This window comes from Coregonus clupeaformis, chromosome 15 (assembly GCF_020615455.1).
Source record: "Coregonus clupeaformis isolate EN_2021a chromosome 15, ASM2061545v1, whole genome shotgun sequence".
Classification (NCBI taxonomy): Eukaryota; Metazoa; Chordata; class Actinopteri; order Salmoniformes; family Salmonidae; genus Coregonus; species Coregonus clupeaformis.
The window spans coordinates 24,291,377-24,307,017 of NC_059206.1; the positions used below are offsets into that span (position 1 = coordinate 24,291,377).

The 15,641-nt window shown below is 43.2% G+C and overlaps 1 protein-coding gene across 4 annotated transcripts in view; it reads left to right on the plus strand.

Annotated features, from left to right (window-relative positions):
• LOC121581990 (cAMP-specific 3',5'-cyclic phosphodiesterase 4D) overlaps positions 1-15,641 on the plus strand; it is a 170,223-nt gene that overhangs the window by 84,489 nt on the left and 70,093 nt on the right. The window contains exon 1 of one of the 4 annotated variants that reach the window (XM_041897475.2): positions 4,809-4,977. The exons of 1 other annotated variant lie outside the window; for it this stretch is intronic. In XM_041897475.2, coding sequence (XP_041753409.2) covers positions 4,832-4,977 — 146 coding nt within the window. In that variant the 5' untranslated portion in view covers positions 4,809-4,831. Of the gene's footprint in view, positions 1-4,808; positions 4,978-11,463; positions 11,642-15,641 lie in introns of those variants that run through there. 2 more of the 4 variants (XM_041897469.2, XM_041897472.2) reach the window with 2 other exon arrangements.

Sequence of the window (15,641 nt, forward strand, 5' to 3'; positions counted from 1 at the left end):
TAATTCTAATCTGGCAACGTGATTTAATTTGAAATTAATTTGAACAATGTGCGTTATATAGAGGCTACTATTTACAGTTGAAGTCGGAAGTTTACATACACTTAGGTTGGAGTCATTAAAACTCGTTATTCAACCACTCCACACATTTCTAACAGGCCAGAGGATTCTTATTTTTTAAATCTGGAAAATAGCATTGTGTCAGATAGGCTGGATGCTGTGTGAGAACTAAGGCAAACTGACAGGCTCAACGTTGAACTCGTCATCTTTCTTCTCAAATTCGGAGGACATAAAACAATATACAGTAGAGGTAAAATATATATCGATTTTGAGACATGACGTAGTATTTTCATATTTTTTATTCGAAATTCCTGTTATTTTTCAAAGATTTCTCAGAAAAACAAGCGTATCTCTGTGAAATATCAACGGAGCACTGAGCGTACCACAAGCTTTTTATTTTCAAACTCTTTTACATTTAATTCCTGTCATGGTAATTTAGCTTTTTGCGACCCGTGGAAACAACTTTGCAGAGGACCACCAACATGTAAATTCCGAGCTCTTTCAACAGAGCTCGGTGCTTATTATCGGATGTATAGGTTACGAAATATAATGTTCCGATCAAATATAATCTAATTTTATCACATGCGCCGAATACAACAGGTGTAGACCTTACCGTGAAGTGCTTACTTACAAGCCCTTAACCAACAATGCAGAATTGTGTAAAAAGTAAGTAAGAAAATATTTGCAAAAAAAATAAAGACACATATAGAAATAAACTAAAGTAAGAAAAATAAGTAACACAATAAAATAACAATAACGAGGCTCTATATACAGGGGGTACCGGTACAGAGTCAATGTGCGGGGGTACCGGTTAGTCAAGGTAGTTGAGGTAATATGTACATGTAGTGGCTATGACTTGGGTGGCTGGAGTCTTTAACAATTTTTAGGGCCTTCCTCAGACCCCGCCTGGTATAGAAGTCCTGGATGGCAGGAAGCTTGGCCCCAGTGATGTACTAGGCAGAACGCACTGCCCTCTGTAGCGCCTTGCGGTTGGATGCTGAGCAGTTGCCATGCTAAGCGGTGATGCAACCAGTCAGGATGCTCTCGATGGTTCAGCTGTATAACTTTTTGTGGATCTGGGGACCCATGCTAAATCTTTTCAGTCTCCTGAGGGGGAATAGGCATTGTCATGCCCTCTTCACGACTGTCTTGGTGTGTTTGGTGTAACTCCCGAGTGGCGCAGTGGTCTAAGGCACTGCATCGCAGTGCTAGCTGTGCCACTAGAGATCCTGGTTCGCATCCAGGCTCTGTCGTAGCCGGCCGTGACCGGGAGACACATGGAGCGGAGCACAATTGGCCCAGGGTAGGGGAGGGAATGGCCGGCAGGGATGTTGGTAGAGCATGGCGTTTGCAACGCCAGGGTTGTGGGTTCGTTTCCCACGGGGGGCCAGTATGAAAAATATAAAAACTAATGTATGCACTCACTAACTGTAAGTCGCTCTGGATAAGAGCGTCTACTAAACTTGAAGCTCTCGCCCGCTCCATTACAGCCCCGTCAATATGAATGGGGGCGTGCTCGGCCCCCCTTTTCCTGTAGTCCACGATCAGCAATTTTGTCTTGCTCACGTTGAGGGAGAGGTTGTTGTCCTGACAACACACTGCCAGGTCACTGACCTCCTCCCTGTAGGCTCTCATCGTTGTCAGTAATCAGGCCTACCACCGTTGTGTCGTCGGCAAACTTAATGTTGGTCGTGCGTGGCCACGCAGTCATGGGTGAACAGGGAGTACAGGAGGGGACTAAGCACGCAGCCCTGAGGGGCCCCCGTGTTGAGAATCAGCTTGGAAGATGTGTTGTTGCCTACCCTTACCACCTGGGGGCGGCCCATCAGGAAGTCCATGATCACAGGGTTTTTAGCTTAGTGATGAGCTTTGAGGTCACTATGGTGTTGAATGCTGAGCTGTAGTCCACGAACAGCATTCTCACGTAGGTGTTCCTTTTGTCCAGGTGGGAAAGGGCAGTGTGGAGTGCATTGGAGATTGCATAATCTGTTGATCTGTTGGGGCGTTATGCGAATTGTAGTGGGTCTAGGGTTTCTGGGATGATGGCGTTGATGTGAGCCATGACCAGCCTTTCAAAGCACTTCATGGCTACAGACCCATGAGGGTCATTTAGGCAGGTTACCTTGGCATTAGTGGGCACAGGGACTATGGTGGTCTGCTTGAAACATGTAGGTATTACAGACTCGGTCAGGGAGAGGTTGAAAATGTCAGTGAAGACACTTGCCAGTCGGTCAGCGCATGCTCTGAGTACGCGTCCTGGTAAACCCTGGATGGGTATTCCAGCATGACAATGACCCAAAACACACGGCCAAGGCAACAAAGGAGTGGCTCAAGAAGAAGCACATTAAGGTCCTGGAATAGCCTAGCCAGTCTCCAGACCTTAATCCCATAGAAAATCTGTGGAGGGAGCTGAAGGTTCGAGTTGCCAAACGTCAGCCTCGAAACCTTAATGACTTGGAGAAGATCTGCAAAGAGGAGTGGGACAAAATCCCTCCTGAGATGTGTGCAAAGCTGGTGGCCAACTACAAGAAACGTCTGACCTCTGTGATTGCCAACAAGGGTTTTGCCACCAAGTACTAAGTCATGTTTTTCAGAGAGATCAAATACTTATTTCCCTCATTAAAATGCAAATCAATTTATGACATTTTTGACATGCGTTTTCTGGATTTTTTTGTTATTATTCTGTCTCTCGCTGTTCAAATAAACCTACCATTAAAATTATAGACTGATCATGTCTTTGTCAGTGGGCAAACATACAAAATCAGCAGGGGATCAAATACTTTTTTCCCTCACTGTACGTACGGTCACTGTGGGGACGATGTCGTCGATGCAGTTATTGATGAAGCCGGTGACTGATATGGTAAACTCCTCAATGCCATCGGATGAATCCTGGCACATATTCCAGTCTGTGCTAGCAAAACAGTAATGCAGCTTAGCATCCGCATCATCAGACCACTTCCGTATTGAGCGAGTCACTGGTACTTCCTGCTTGAGGTTTTGCTTGTAAACAGGAATCAGGAGGATAGAATTATGGTCAGATTTGCCAAATGGAGGGCGAGGGAGAGCTTTGTACGCGTCTCTGTGTGTGGAGTAAAGGTGGTCTAGAGTTTTTTTCCCTCTGGTTGCACATGTGACATGCTGGTAGAAATGAGGTAAAACGGATTTAAGTTTTCCTGCATTAAAGTGAATGATATTTTAGAGAAAGACCCCACTAAACAAGATATTTGTCTTGGTAAAATGTATTTTATAACATAAGGAAGTGAAATTTCATCACCAATGCAAGTTTTCACCCAGACACCCTATAATATGAGCAAAAACTGTTAGTGAACCGGCGATTCGTAACGTTTGAATCTATTTTCTGACCGATGCATGCTACATTTGGATCAGTTTGGGGTCCGCAGACCGATGCACTTGTATCTTAAACATTTTAATCGAGGACCAATGTATTGGTGAATCGTTACATCCCTAAGGTTTACAGTATTTTTTGCACTTTGCACAATTATTTTGCGCTACTGCGAAAATGCCACCCATAGTGGACAATAGTTAAAAATGAACCAAGGATCTGAGTTTAACAAGAGGTGGATGGGGTCAGTGGATTGGGTCAGTGGACTGCTGTACTGGCTTTCCAGTCAGCCAAGTGAATGACTCATAGGTCTCTGTTACATGACAGATGAATAGTCAGAGAGAGACCTCTGTGACATCCACCAGCATCTGTCACACAACACCCAAACCACCCAGCAGCACTCACAATGCCTTTTAGAACATCTGTCTGTCGTACCAATCAGGACACATGCCATATCAATTAAAAGACAGTGGCACAGCTCTGACTCGATAACAAACATTTGAAATATATCAGGCCCTTTTGGGCAAAAAAAACATCATGTTTTTAACCAGAACTAAATTGATTTTTTGCTATCGAGGGAGTGTTGCACCTATTTTTCTTGATGTTCCTATGATTTTTGGCTGCACCTCGACTCACGTTGGTTGATGTGCAATCCTCACATGGATAGCCAGCTGAGGTTGAGGCTATCCCTTTTCTGCTGTTACACACAGACACACATATTTTCCTGTAGGTTGCATGCTTGGATTGATAGACTTGGCCTTGTATTTTACAGCTGGTTAGTACTAGTGGTGCTTGATTGTGCCTTTAAGTGCTTGCCTGGTTTATCATTAGCTGTCATACAAGATCATGACAATGCTACCCACAGAATGCTGTTTTTGTTTGTGCTATTGAATAAGGACACATAAGTATTACCTCTCCATCTGGTCGGGGACAGGTAAGGGTTCGATCAGGGTTGCCAGATTGGCCCCAGATATTTCCAGAGGCTTCTCTCCATGGGCAGGATGAGATCCGTAGACAGCAGCACCAGGATCCCTGATCTGTATGGATGAGGCCACTCGGGGGGAGTGGTGTCACCTTTCCTGGGCCTCCCACCTTTATTGGATAACAGCTATCGGACATTAGCCCACGCCTCTGCATTTGTTGGTACATATTGAGTGGAGCTGTGGCGCTAACAAGGTGCTAGCAGCCTACCCTTCAGCAGTAGGAGCATATTGAGTGAAGATGGCAACCACCTGCTTGTCAAGTCTGTGCATTTAAGTTAGCCTAGATAATGAGTAGCGTTAGCAAGGTATTAGCGAAATGCGTAATGACTGAACCCGAGAGTTAGCCTATATAGCGAGTTATCAAGGTGCTAGTTGAGTATTGAGAGGTCTGGTGTATTGAGAGGTCTGGTGGATTGAGAGACTTGAGCATTACGAGATCTCTCTGAAGATGAGTCTGCCGGCCAGCTGTGAGCTCCTGTCTCTGGAGAGGACATCCAGACAGCGCCACACACACCCTCCCACCAATGGCTCACCGTCCAACGGCTCGCCATTCGCTACCAACAAGCCAATCGACATTAAGCCAAAGAGGAGATGGTATGCCCTCTAAGTGCCTGTTTGTTTGTTGTTCTGAAAGAGGTTGAGATAGCAGTGGTGGCAAACTGTTTAGGTTACAGCTACATACAGTATATTGGGGTAATTACTGTAAAAGAGAATGTTGTGTATATGTACTAACTAGTACTCATGTAGTATTTATCTCTGTAAATTCATTATAAATTTTTTTATTGTTGAGAGAATACCAAAATGTGAGTACAACAATGAGTACTCCATAACTACATGTACTTATTAGCTTGTTACAAGGTCTTTACATAGGTTATTCTACTGATAGTGTTTCTGGCTATGTAGGCCTACTGTGAAGTACGGTATTATGTGGATTATAATTAATGGACATTTTTGTAGGGGTTAATACTTTTTTGCTAAGGGAAAATCAAGTCTGAAATTACAAATGTCAGAAGCCTTTTTAAATCTCAAATATATTACAAGTTTTACATTTCCTGCATTATTTTAGACTTATATGACATCATCTAACCTCGACATAAACCTTTCAGGATTCCCATATTTCCCGATAGCTCGGCCCATCTCCCTGACTGAGTTGCCTGTTAGAAAAATCTATCTTAACTACCTCTCAAATGCCAAGTGTAATCTCACGCTTCAGTTCTGCTGTGTCCTAAAAAGGCTTAGCACCACAAGAGTTGTGCAGTGTCAGCTGCTTTCAGCCAAATGCACTAGCCTGGCTATGAGGAAGGAAGCCTTGGCTGTAACAAGACATTAAATAGACTGAAGAGGACTGATGGGGACTTGAGAGAACCCTTGACCAATATGCCCGTGTGGCTATAAAGCCTACATCAGTGGTCCCTGGTCACCAGTCCTGGTCCTGAACATCTACAGGGTTGGTAGGCACATCTCATTCAACTAAACAAGGTGTTGATGAGAAGTCCGGTTTTTAATTAGGTCAATGCTTACATTTCACACATGTGTGATTTGGACATTTGTTTTTTGCATATCCCACTCCCTCTGAGACACCCTCAGACAGTGGGGTCACGGCCAGGGATCAGCCATTATTGACGGCGACCCTGGAGCAATTAGGGTTAAGTACCTAGCTCAAAGGCACATCAACCCTCCCCTAACACATCCCCTTAGGTGTGTTATTGCTGGGCTGGAACAAAAATCTGCACACCCCTGTAAGTCTTCAGGACCAGTTGGTGACTTTTTGGTGATACTCATATGTAGCAGATGGGGATCCTTGCACTGTTGAAGCGCGATGAGTTGGAATGCTTCAGGAGGGCGGTTACGTGCGTTTGCGAGGCACAGGGACTGAGTTCGAGTCTCGGTATGGGCTGGGCTGGAGCCGATCAGGGGGAAGCGGTTGTCCTTTCCACATGCATCTTTATCATGTAAGGTTGGGGTTAAATCTTTATATTCTCTCTGTTTGTTTTACACAGCTTGTAAAACAAAGCTCCCCAAAGCGCAACAGCGTAAGTTCAGCCACCCTCAGGAAAGCTACCTATTTCAAATCAAATCAAATCAAATTTTATTGGTCACATGCGCCGAATACAACAAGTGCAGACATTACAGTGAAATGCTTACTTACAGCCCTTAACCAACAGTGCGTTTATTTTAAACAAAAAAAGTAAGAATAAAACAACAACAAAAAAAAGTGTTGAGAAAAACAAAGAGCAGAAGTAAAATAAAGTGACAGTAGGGAGGCTATATATACAGGGGGTAACGGTGCAGAGTCAATGTGCGGGGGCACCGGCTAGTTGAGGTAGTTGAGGTAATATGTACATGTGGGTAGAGTTAAAGTGACTATGCATAAATACTTAACAGAGTAGCAGCAGCGTAAAAAGGATGGGGTGGGGGGCAGTGCAAATAGTCCGGGTAGCCATGATTAGCTGTTCAGGAGTCTTATGGCTTGTGGGTAGAAGCTGTTGAGAAGTCTTTTGGACCTAGACTTGGCACTCCGGTACCGCTTGCCGTGCGGTAGCAGAGAGAACAGTCTATGACTAGGGTGGCTGGAGTCTTTGACAATTTTGAGGGCCTTCCTCTGACACCGCCTGGTATAGAGGTCTTGGATGGCAGGGAGCTTTGCCCCAGTGATGTACTGGGCCGTACGCACTACCCTCTGTAGTGCCTTGCGGTCAGAGGCCAAGCAGTTGCCATACCAGGCGGTGATGCAACCAGTCAGGATGCTCTCGATGGTGCAGCTGTAGAATTTTTTGAGGATCTGAGGACCCATGCCAAATCTTTTTAGTCTCCTGAGGGGGAATAGGCTTTGTCGTGCCCTCTTCACGACTGTCTTGGTGTGCTTGGACCATGATAGTTCGTTGGTGATGTGGACACCAAGGAACTTGAAGCTCTCAACCTGTTCCACTACAGCCCCGTCGATGAGAATGGGGGCGTGCTCAGTCCTCTTTTTTTTCCCTGTAGTCCACAATCATCTCCTTTGTCTTGGTCACGTTGAGGGAGAGGTTGTTGTCCTGGCACCACACGGCCAGATCTCTGACCTCCTCCCTATAGGCTGTCTCATCGTTGTCGGTGATCAGGCCTACCACTGTTGTGTCGTCGGCAAACTTAATGATGGTGTTGGAGTCGTGCCTGGCCATGCAGTCATGGGTGAACAGAGAGTACAGGAGGGGACTGAGCACGCACCCCTGAGGGGCCCCCGTGTTGAGGATCAGTGTGAATGAGTGTGAGAGAGGGAGCCAGACGGAAGGGAAAAATCACCTCCTGGCCTTTCTCAGTTCAAGAATGCTTCAACAGTACAGACATACTGTGTATGAACTTTGAACACACAGCTTGAACACACAGTGAATGACTACAAACTGAACTCCTCTAATTTGAGTGTCTATAACAGAATACTTAATTTCTTCTAACTAATTGAATTTGTTTAGTAGCCTTGATACCGGTTTGTTTGGCATGCAAAAGACAAAAGAGATTAAGCTAAACTAAGGGATTTACACTTAAGCATGCATTCGTTTACAGCGAGAGCATGTCAAAGGAGAGGAACTGTGCAACAGCACTATCAGTTAGGCCTAGTTTAATACTGTATACTCTGCTGCCTGCTACCACATTACAGTTAGGCCTAGTTTAATACTGTATACTCTGCTGCCTGCTACCACATTACAGTTAGGCCTAGTTTACCATTGTACAGTCGTGGTCAAAAGTTTTGAGAATGACACAAGTATTGGTCTTCACAAAGTTCGCTGCTTCAGTGTTATGAGATATTTTTGTCAGATGTTACTATGGTATACTGAAGTATAATTACAAGCATTCCATAAGTGTCAAAGGCTTTTTATTGACAATTACATTAAGTTTATGAAAAATAGTCAATATTTGCAGTGTTGACCCTTCTTTTTCAAGACCTCTGCAATCCGCCCTGGCATGCTGTCAATTAACTTCTGGGCCACATCCTGACTGATGGCAGCCCATTCTTGCATAATCAATGCTTGGAGTTTGTCAGAATTTGTGGGTTTTTGTTTGTCCACCCGCCTCTTGAGGATCGACCACAAGTTCTCAATGGGATTAAGGTCTGGGGAGTTTCCTGGCCATGGACCCAAAATGTCGATGTTTTGTTCCCCGAGCCACTTAGTCATCACTTTTGCCTTATGGCAAGGTGCTCCGTCATGCTGGAAAAGGCATTGGTCGTCACCAAACCGTTCTTGGATGGTTGGGAGAAGTTGCTCTCGGAGGATGTGTTGGTACCATTCTTTATTCATGGCTGTGTTCTTAGGCAAAATTGTGAGTGAGCCCACTCTCTTGGCTGAGAAGTAACCCCACATATGAATGGTCTCAGGATGCTTTACTGTTGGCATGACACAGGACTGATGGTAGCGCTCACCTTGTCTTTACATTTTTACATTTTAGTCATTTAGCAGACACTCTTATCCAGAGCGACTTACAGTTAGTGAGTGCATCATTTTAATAAAAAAAATAAATATATATCATACTGGCCCCCCGTGGGACAAGGTGTTTTCCCGGATGCCCCAAACATTCAGAAAGGGGATTCATCAGAGAAAATGACTTTACCCCAGTCCTCAGCAGTCCAATCCCTGTACCTTTTGCAGAATATCAGTCTGTCCCTGATGTTTTTCCTGGAGAGAAGTGGCTTCTTTGCTGCCCTTCTTAACACCAGGCCATCCTCCAAAAGTCTTCGCCTCACTGTGTGTGCAGATGCACTCACACCTGCCTGCTGCCATTCCTGAGCAAGCTCTGCACTGGTGGTGCCCCAAATCCCGCAGCTGAATCAAATTTAGGAGACAGTCCTGGCACTTGCTGGACTTTCTTGGGCGCCCTGACGCCTTCTTCACAACAATTGAACCTCTCTCCTTGAAGTTCTTGATGATCCGATAAATCGTTGATTTAGGTGCAATCTTACTAGCAGCAATATCCTTGCCTGTGAAGCCCTTTTTGTGCAAAGCAATGATGACGGCACATGTTTCCTTGCAGGTAACCATGGTTAACAGAGGAAGAACAATGATTTCAAGCACCACCCTCCTTTTAAAGCTTCCAGTCTGTTATTCTAACTCAATCAGCATGACAGAGTGATCTCCAGCCTTGTCCTCGTCAACACTCTCACCTGTGTTAACGAGAGAATCACTGACATGATGGCAGCTGGTCCTTTTGTGGCAGGGCTGAAATGCAGTGGAAATATTTTTTTGGGGATTAAGTTCATTTTCATGGCAAAGAGGGACTTTGCAATTAATTGCGATTCATCTGATCACTCTTCATGACATTCTGGAGTATATGCAAATTGCCATCATCAAAACGGAGGCAGCAGACTTTGTGAAAATTTGTATTTGTGTCATTCTCAAAACTTTTGACCACGACTGTATAGACCAAATCATAATGTTTGTAAACAAAACCGTTATGGTAGTTCCGGGTTGCGAGCGTCTGAAAGCTGGACTCGAGAACGCATAGAAATGCATAGAAAACCATATGCAGACCACCGCCGTACTAGCTAGATTATCTAATGAATAATGAATATACTCATTTTCTAACATTTATATAAAATGATCAACACTACTCTCTTGTTGTCAAGCCTCCATTTGTCTAGGTAGGTAGCTATAGGTTGGTAGCTAGATAGTTAGTTTGCTTCGTTCATGGAGGAAATGCTAACTAGCTACAAAGCTACGTTGCCTTGGTTGCAGCTGACCTGTATGCTTTTTTTGTAAACATATAGACAGCCACCTAGCTCTGTTTACAATGTTGGATAGATAGCTAATCTGTTCCATTTATGAAAATAGTGACAATTATCTCACTGTATTTTAACTAGATATTCCTGCCTCAGCCAGTGGCATTGCATTGGCTATCTTGCCAGCATGCATGGATGAATGCTGATGTTAGTCATATAACATTATCAAGCAAAGACAACCCTCGTTTTCAATTAATAAGCTAGCTTGGAAGCTACAACAGCACACAAATATTTCCTTACCCGATGCTGATGATGGTTCTATAGCCTGCCATATGTGGGTTGGTGAGTTGATTTGGGGCTACGAGGTTATCAGAAAGTGTACTAGCTAGCTTAGCTAGATACTTGTCTGGCATAAGCCATAGCCGACATGTAATCTTCGCAATTTGACAGTTAATGTTATACACAGAAAAAAAAAACCTCTGTTTAAAAGACTATATTATTGCTTGACTGTGATGTCCTTCACATGGGCTATCATATCATTACTTGTTGTTTATTGCAAACAAACAGTTTTAGATGTGACACACTAACCTCACATAGGCAGGTAATTGTGGTAGTGGCTCACTACTGTCATCTGCTGGATAATTTCGAGATTACACCATGAAATAGCACAGCGCCATTTACAGTGGTTCATGTTATTGAAAAGTCGATTTTGCCGGCCCCTTACCGTACTGTCAACTACATTATGTGATGACTGATTTGTAAATAACAACCATGCACAGAATGCAACTTTCTCCACCCGGAACTAAATTTGCTTGCTATTGTGACATGGTGATCTCTCGTATACTCTGCAACTACCACATTACAGTTACGCCTAGTTTAATACTTAATACTCTACTGCTACCACATTACAGTTAGGCCTAGTTTAATACTGTATACTCTGCTGCCTGCTACCATATTACAGTTAGGCCTAGTTTAATACTTAATACTCTACTGCTACCACATTACAGTTAGGCCTAGTTTAATACTGTATACTCTGCTGCCTGCTACCATATTACAGTTAGGCCTAGTTTAATACTTAATACTCTACTGCTACCACATTACAGTTAGGCCTAGTTTAATACTGTATACTCTGCTGCCTGCTACCATATTACATGGCAGAGAGGCCAAGGCAAGCCCTGCAGTGAGCTCGTTCACTAATGAGCTTATGAAGGGTGTAGGGCACTAGGGCCTTTGCACCACCGCCAAAAGAAGGAGAGTCTGGTTACAGAGAGAGTGAGAGAGAGAGCAAGACAGAGAGAGAGAGAGACAGAGAGAAAAAAAGCGAGCGAGAGAGAGAGAGAGGGAGAGAGAGAGCTTTAGGCGTTTTGCGAGTGTGTCCAGGAAATGCAACAGAATTAGTCATTCAGCAGCCTTGTATTCTGACACATACTCAGTCCCCTCCCTGAGGTCTGTCATGGAACCCCTGGACCACACGTTCTGGACCTCTGGACTGTGCCCCTGGACTCCTGTGCCCCCTGGCCAGGTCTCATGCCGAGGCACTAAGCGAAAACGCTTTCTCAAATCCTACAGGTAGGACCCCTTGTTGCCAGGGGTTACCAGGTTGTTTTTGTTGTGAAGCTCATGGTGCTCCACTCTTGATCTAGTCAGTAATAGGCTGCAGAGGAAAACAATCGTTTTTTTGGGGAGGCACATTTAGGAGTATTGATTCATGTGCATTGTCCATGTCAAATACGTTGAATAGAGTCAAGTAAAGAAGTAGGAAGAAGAGGCTTCTGAAATTGTACACTTGGTGGTTTATCGTAAACTGGTGTTTGTCTCTCATAACAGTGGAAATAGCTTGTGAAACTCCCCATATCACTGCTGTTGTGATGGGGACAGGGGCTCTAGCGATAGCTTGCATTGCCAGAACACTGTCCTAGATTCTCTGATTATGTACCACATGTCGTTGCCAAATGCTGTTCTCAGCTTCTCCACTTCCTAAGCTCTGGTATTGTACAGCTTAGTGAGGTGACCTCTTAGGTAACTCGCTGTCCTAACAACCGCTTACTACAACACTTCATGGGATTCAGGTAAACCATACAGAGTGTTATGGTACATGATGTTACAGTGTGTTTATCAGCAGACCATATCTAACAGTCATTGTTCAATGTCTTAGTGCAGTGTTTCCTAATCCTGGTTCTGGTTCTGGAGACCCAAGGTGGTGCACGGTTTTTCCCCTAGCACAAACACTAACACACCTGATTCAAATAATCAAAGGCTTGATGATGAGACAATTAGTTGAATCGGGTGTGTTAGTGCTAGGGGGAAAAAAATAAAATGTGCACCCATATGGATCCCCACGACCAGGATTGGGAAACACTGGCTTAGTGGGTTGGACCTGGTCCCATATCTGTTTGTGCTGTATAGCCAAATCCTATGGACATTGTTCAACCTCGTTCCCCTATGGGCGTTGTCATGCATGACACGTTTTGCACAACAGGGAGTCCCCCGATGGTGGTGCTTAAGAACAGGGAGTCCCCCGATGGAGGGGCTTAAGAACAGGGAGTCCCCCGATGGAGGGGGTTAACCTGGCTGAAACTGGAAGTCCCATGGGGGTGACCCATTCAGTACTGATAACAAACCTGGCTGAGAAGTCCATGCAGTTCACGCAACCAGACAGACGATTTCTCAATCAAGTGTCAACTCCGTTTATGTGGGACATGCTGCTGTATATACAGTATCAAATGCACTTCTGAAAGAACTACAGTGGAGAAACCCACTATCTGCAGTGGATTCAGTGGTGTAAAGTACTTCAGTAAAAATAATTGAAAGTACTACTTAAGTCATTTTTTGGGGTATCTGTACTTTACTATTTAGATTTTTGACAAATTGTACTTTTACTTGACTACATTCCGAAAGAACATAATTTACTTTTTACTCCAAACATTTTCCCTCGCACCCAAAAGTACTTGTTACAGTCTGACATGAAAATGGTCCAACTGTGTGCCCCTGGCTATCTAAAACAAAAAGAGAATAATTGTTCTGTCCGGTTTGCTTAATATAAGGAATTTGAAATTATTTATACTTTTACTTTTGATACTTAAGTAAATTTTAGCAATTACATTTACTTTTGATACTTAAGTTTATTTAAAACCAAATACTTTTAGACTTTTAATCAAGTAGTATTTTACTGGGTGACTTTCACTTTTACTTGAGTCATTTTCTATTAAGGGATCTTTACTTTTACTCAAGTATGACAATTGAGTACTTTTTCCACCACTGAATTTATTAAATACCGGTCCAAGCTGCTTAGCATTAAAGTGTCTACTAAATGATCATACTGTGTGATACAATCAGATCAGATAGTCTTTTCCAGAGCGACTTGCAGTTAGGGAGTAGTGATGTGTAATGTGCTACCTAGTACCTCCTGTATATCGATTGCAGTCTCAACTCTATGGCATTGTTAGCATCATGCTACAACCAACTGAGCAAACAGGGCAAACATGTGTTTGATGATGCTTTGCGGGAAAAATGAGCTTGTAAATACTGATTGTGCATGCAGATATTTTAGTATTACGCTCAGTTGTGGTCCCATGGTTTGTGATAGTATCGCCTGGTTTCTATTTGAGTGTGATGGCATTGGTCATACTTCCGGAGAAAGATTAGGGTTGTTTCAAACTGGAAACTTTAACCAACCCGGAGCTGTTGCAAGCTGTCTGAAAATGCCACAAGATTAAAAAAATCTGCTAGTTACAGTAAGAGGCTGAGAACACGTTCCCCTTTGGAGAGTAGGAAAAGGAGAAGTGAATTTAAATGTGAAGGGTTAATGGTGATAGTGAGAAAGAGAGGATTGTCTGACCCATCTTTCTTAACATCCATCCATCCCTCCATCATTTCATTGATACTGAGTTTGAATCACAGAGCTCACAGGATCACGAGAGCATAAACTGCACGTCCAACTTCGCAAAGTCCAGAAACATTTCAATTCAACATTTGCTTAGCATAAAGTAAATTGTTGCAGAATGTGCAAAACGAAAGAACCCAGATTAAACCACCAACCACAAAACATGCTGATGGTGACAGTGGGAAGAAAAAGTAAGCCATATTTTCAAGTTGAATAAAATGGCTGTTATTACCATAAAGAGGACGTCTATAGTGTGCTGTTTTTCATTGAATTTCATTGAATGTTCATCAGTGGAACTTCCTTTACTTGGTGGCGAGAAATTATTTGAGGAACTGGATTCATAATGATTTAGCAAAACCAATACTGTGCAACTGCAAGCCGCAATTCGGGGCGTTTCTGTATGTGGGCTCCACCCCAAACAACCAATATATAGTGTAGAGAATCATTGTACCATCTAAACCGCTGTGAAATAAATGTTCAATTACCAAAAATATTGTATTTTCAGCTATTTGAAGCTGGTGTACAAAACCAAAAGTAAAAGACGCAAAAAATACACTTAAGAACGGGAAGCATAGAAATAGCGCACATAGAACATATCTACCACTTCTTAGACTTGCTTTCAATGAGAATGACAGATCTATAACTCACATTTCTATGTGAATTTAGTCGGGTCACCCAAAAAGTTACATATTGCAGCTTTAAGTCATGTAATTTCTTTTATCTGAGAGGTAGATCTCGGCTTGCTTTTTGACTGCGAAAGTGATCTTGACTCAGAAAAGGTTAGTGTCCACTGATTTAGAGTAATACAATGGCTTTCCTTGTAATACTATGGACGTCAGAGCTGTCTTTTACCTTCCGCTGAGGCAAGATGATATGATGATGCAAGTGTGTGTGTGTGTGTGTGCACACAGAGATGTTCATTTTACATCTCATTCTTTTTTGTGATATAGCCTAAACTAAAAACACCAAACATATCAATTATTTTGTAATTTCTGAAATAATTGGATGTTGTGCTGGGAGTATAATGCATATTTGTTGTTGTGCTGGGAGTACAACATTATGCATATTTGGGAAAATATCAAATTCCCACCTGATATTAATGAAACTTATATTTTATATTATTTATATTTAAAAAATACTCCTGAAATCATATCATATAATACAATGATTGCTTCTAGTAACTGCATATTAGTAGATTGTGTGCATCATCCTATACCCTGAAGCAATGTCATGTACTGTGTGCAGTCAAATAGAGACCCACTGACAAAAGCCACCCTTTCTACAGTACACGTCACAGAGGGACACCCAGTCCAGTCACCCATGCAGTCACCCATCCCCCTGATCATAGTAAAGGATGGAAAAAGACTTCACGCTTTACAACAATCCCACAAGGCAGATCTGTCCAACCGACCTGACATCCCCTTTGTAAAATAAGCTCTGTTTATGGTTTGAGTGCTGGTAATCACATCTCTTTCACTTTTTCTCTCTCTCTCGCTCTTCTCTCTCTTTGTCTGTCTCGCTCTCTCTCTCTCTCTCTCTCTCTCTCTCTCTCTCTCTCTCTCTCTCTCTCTCTCTCTCTCTCTCTCTCTCTCTCTCTCTCTCTCTCTCTCTCTCTCTCTCTCTCTCTCTCTCTCTCTCTCTCTCTCTCTCTCTCTCTCTCTCTCTCTCTCTCTCTCTCTCTCTCTC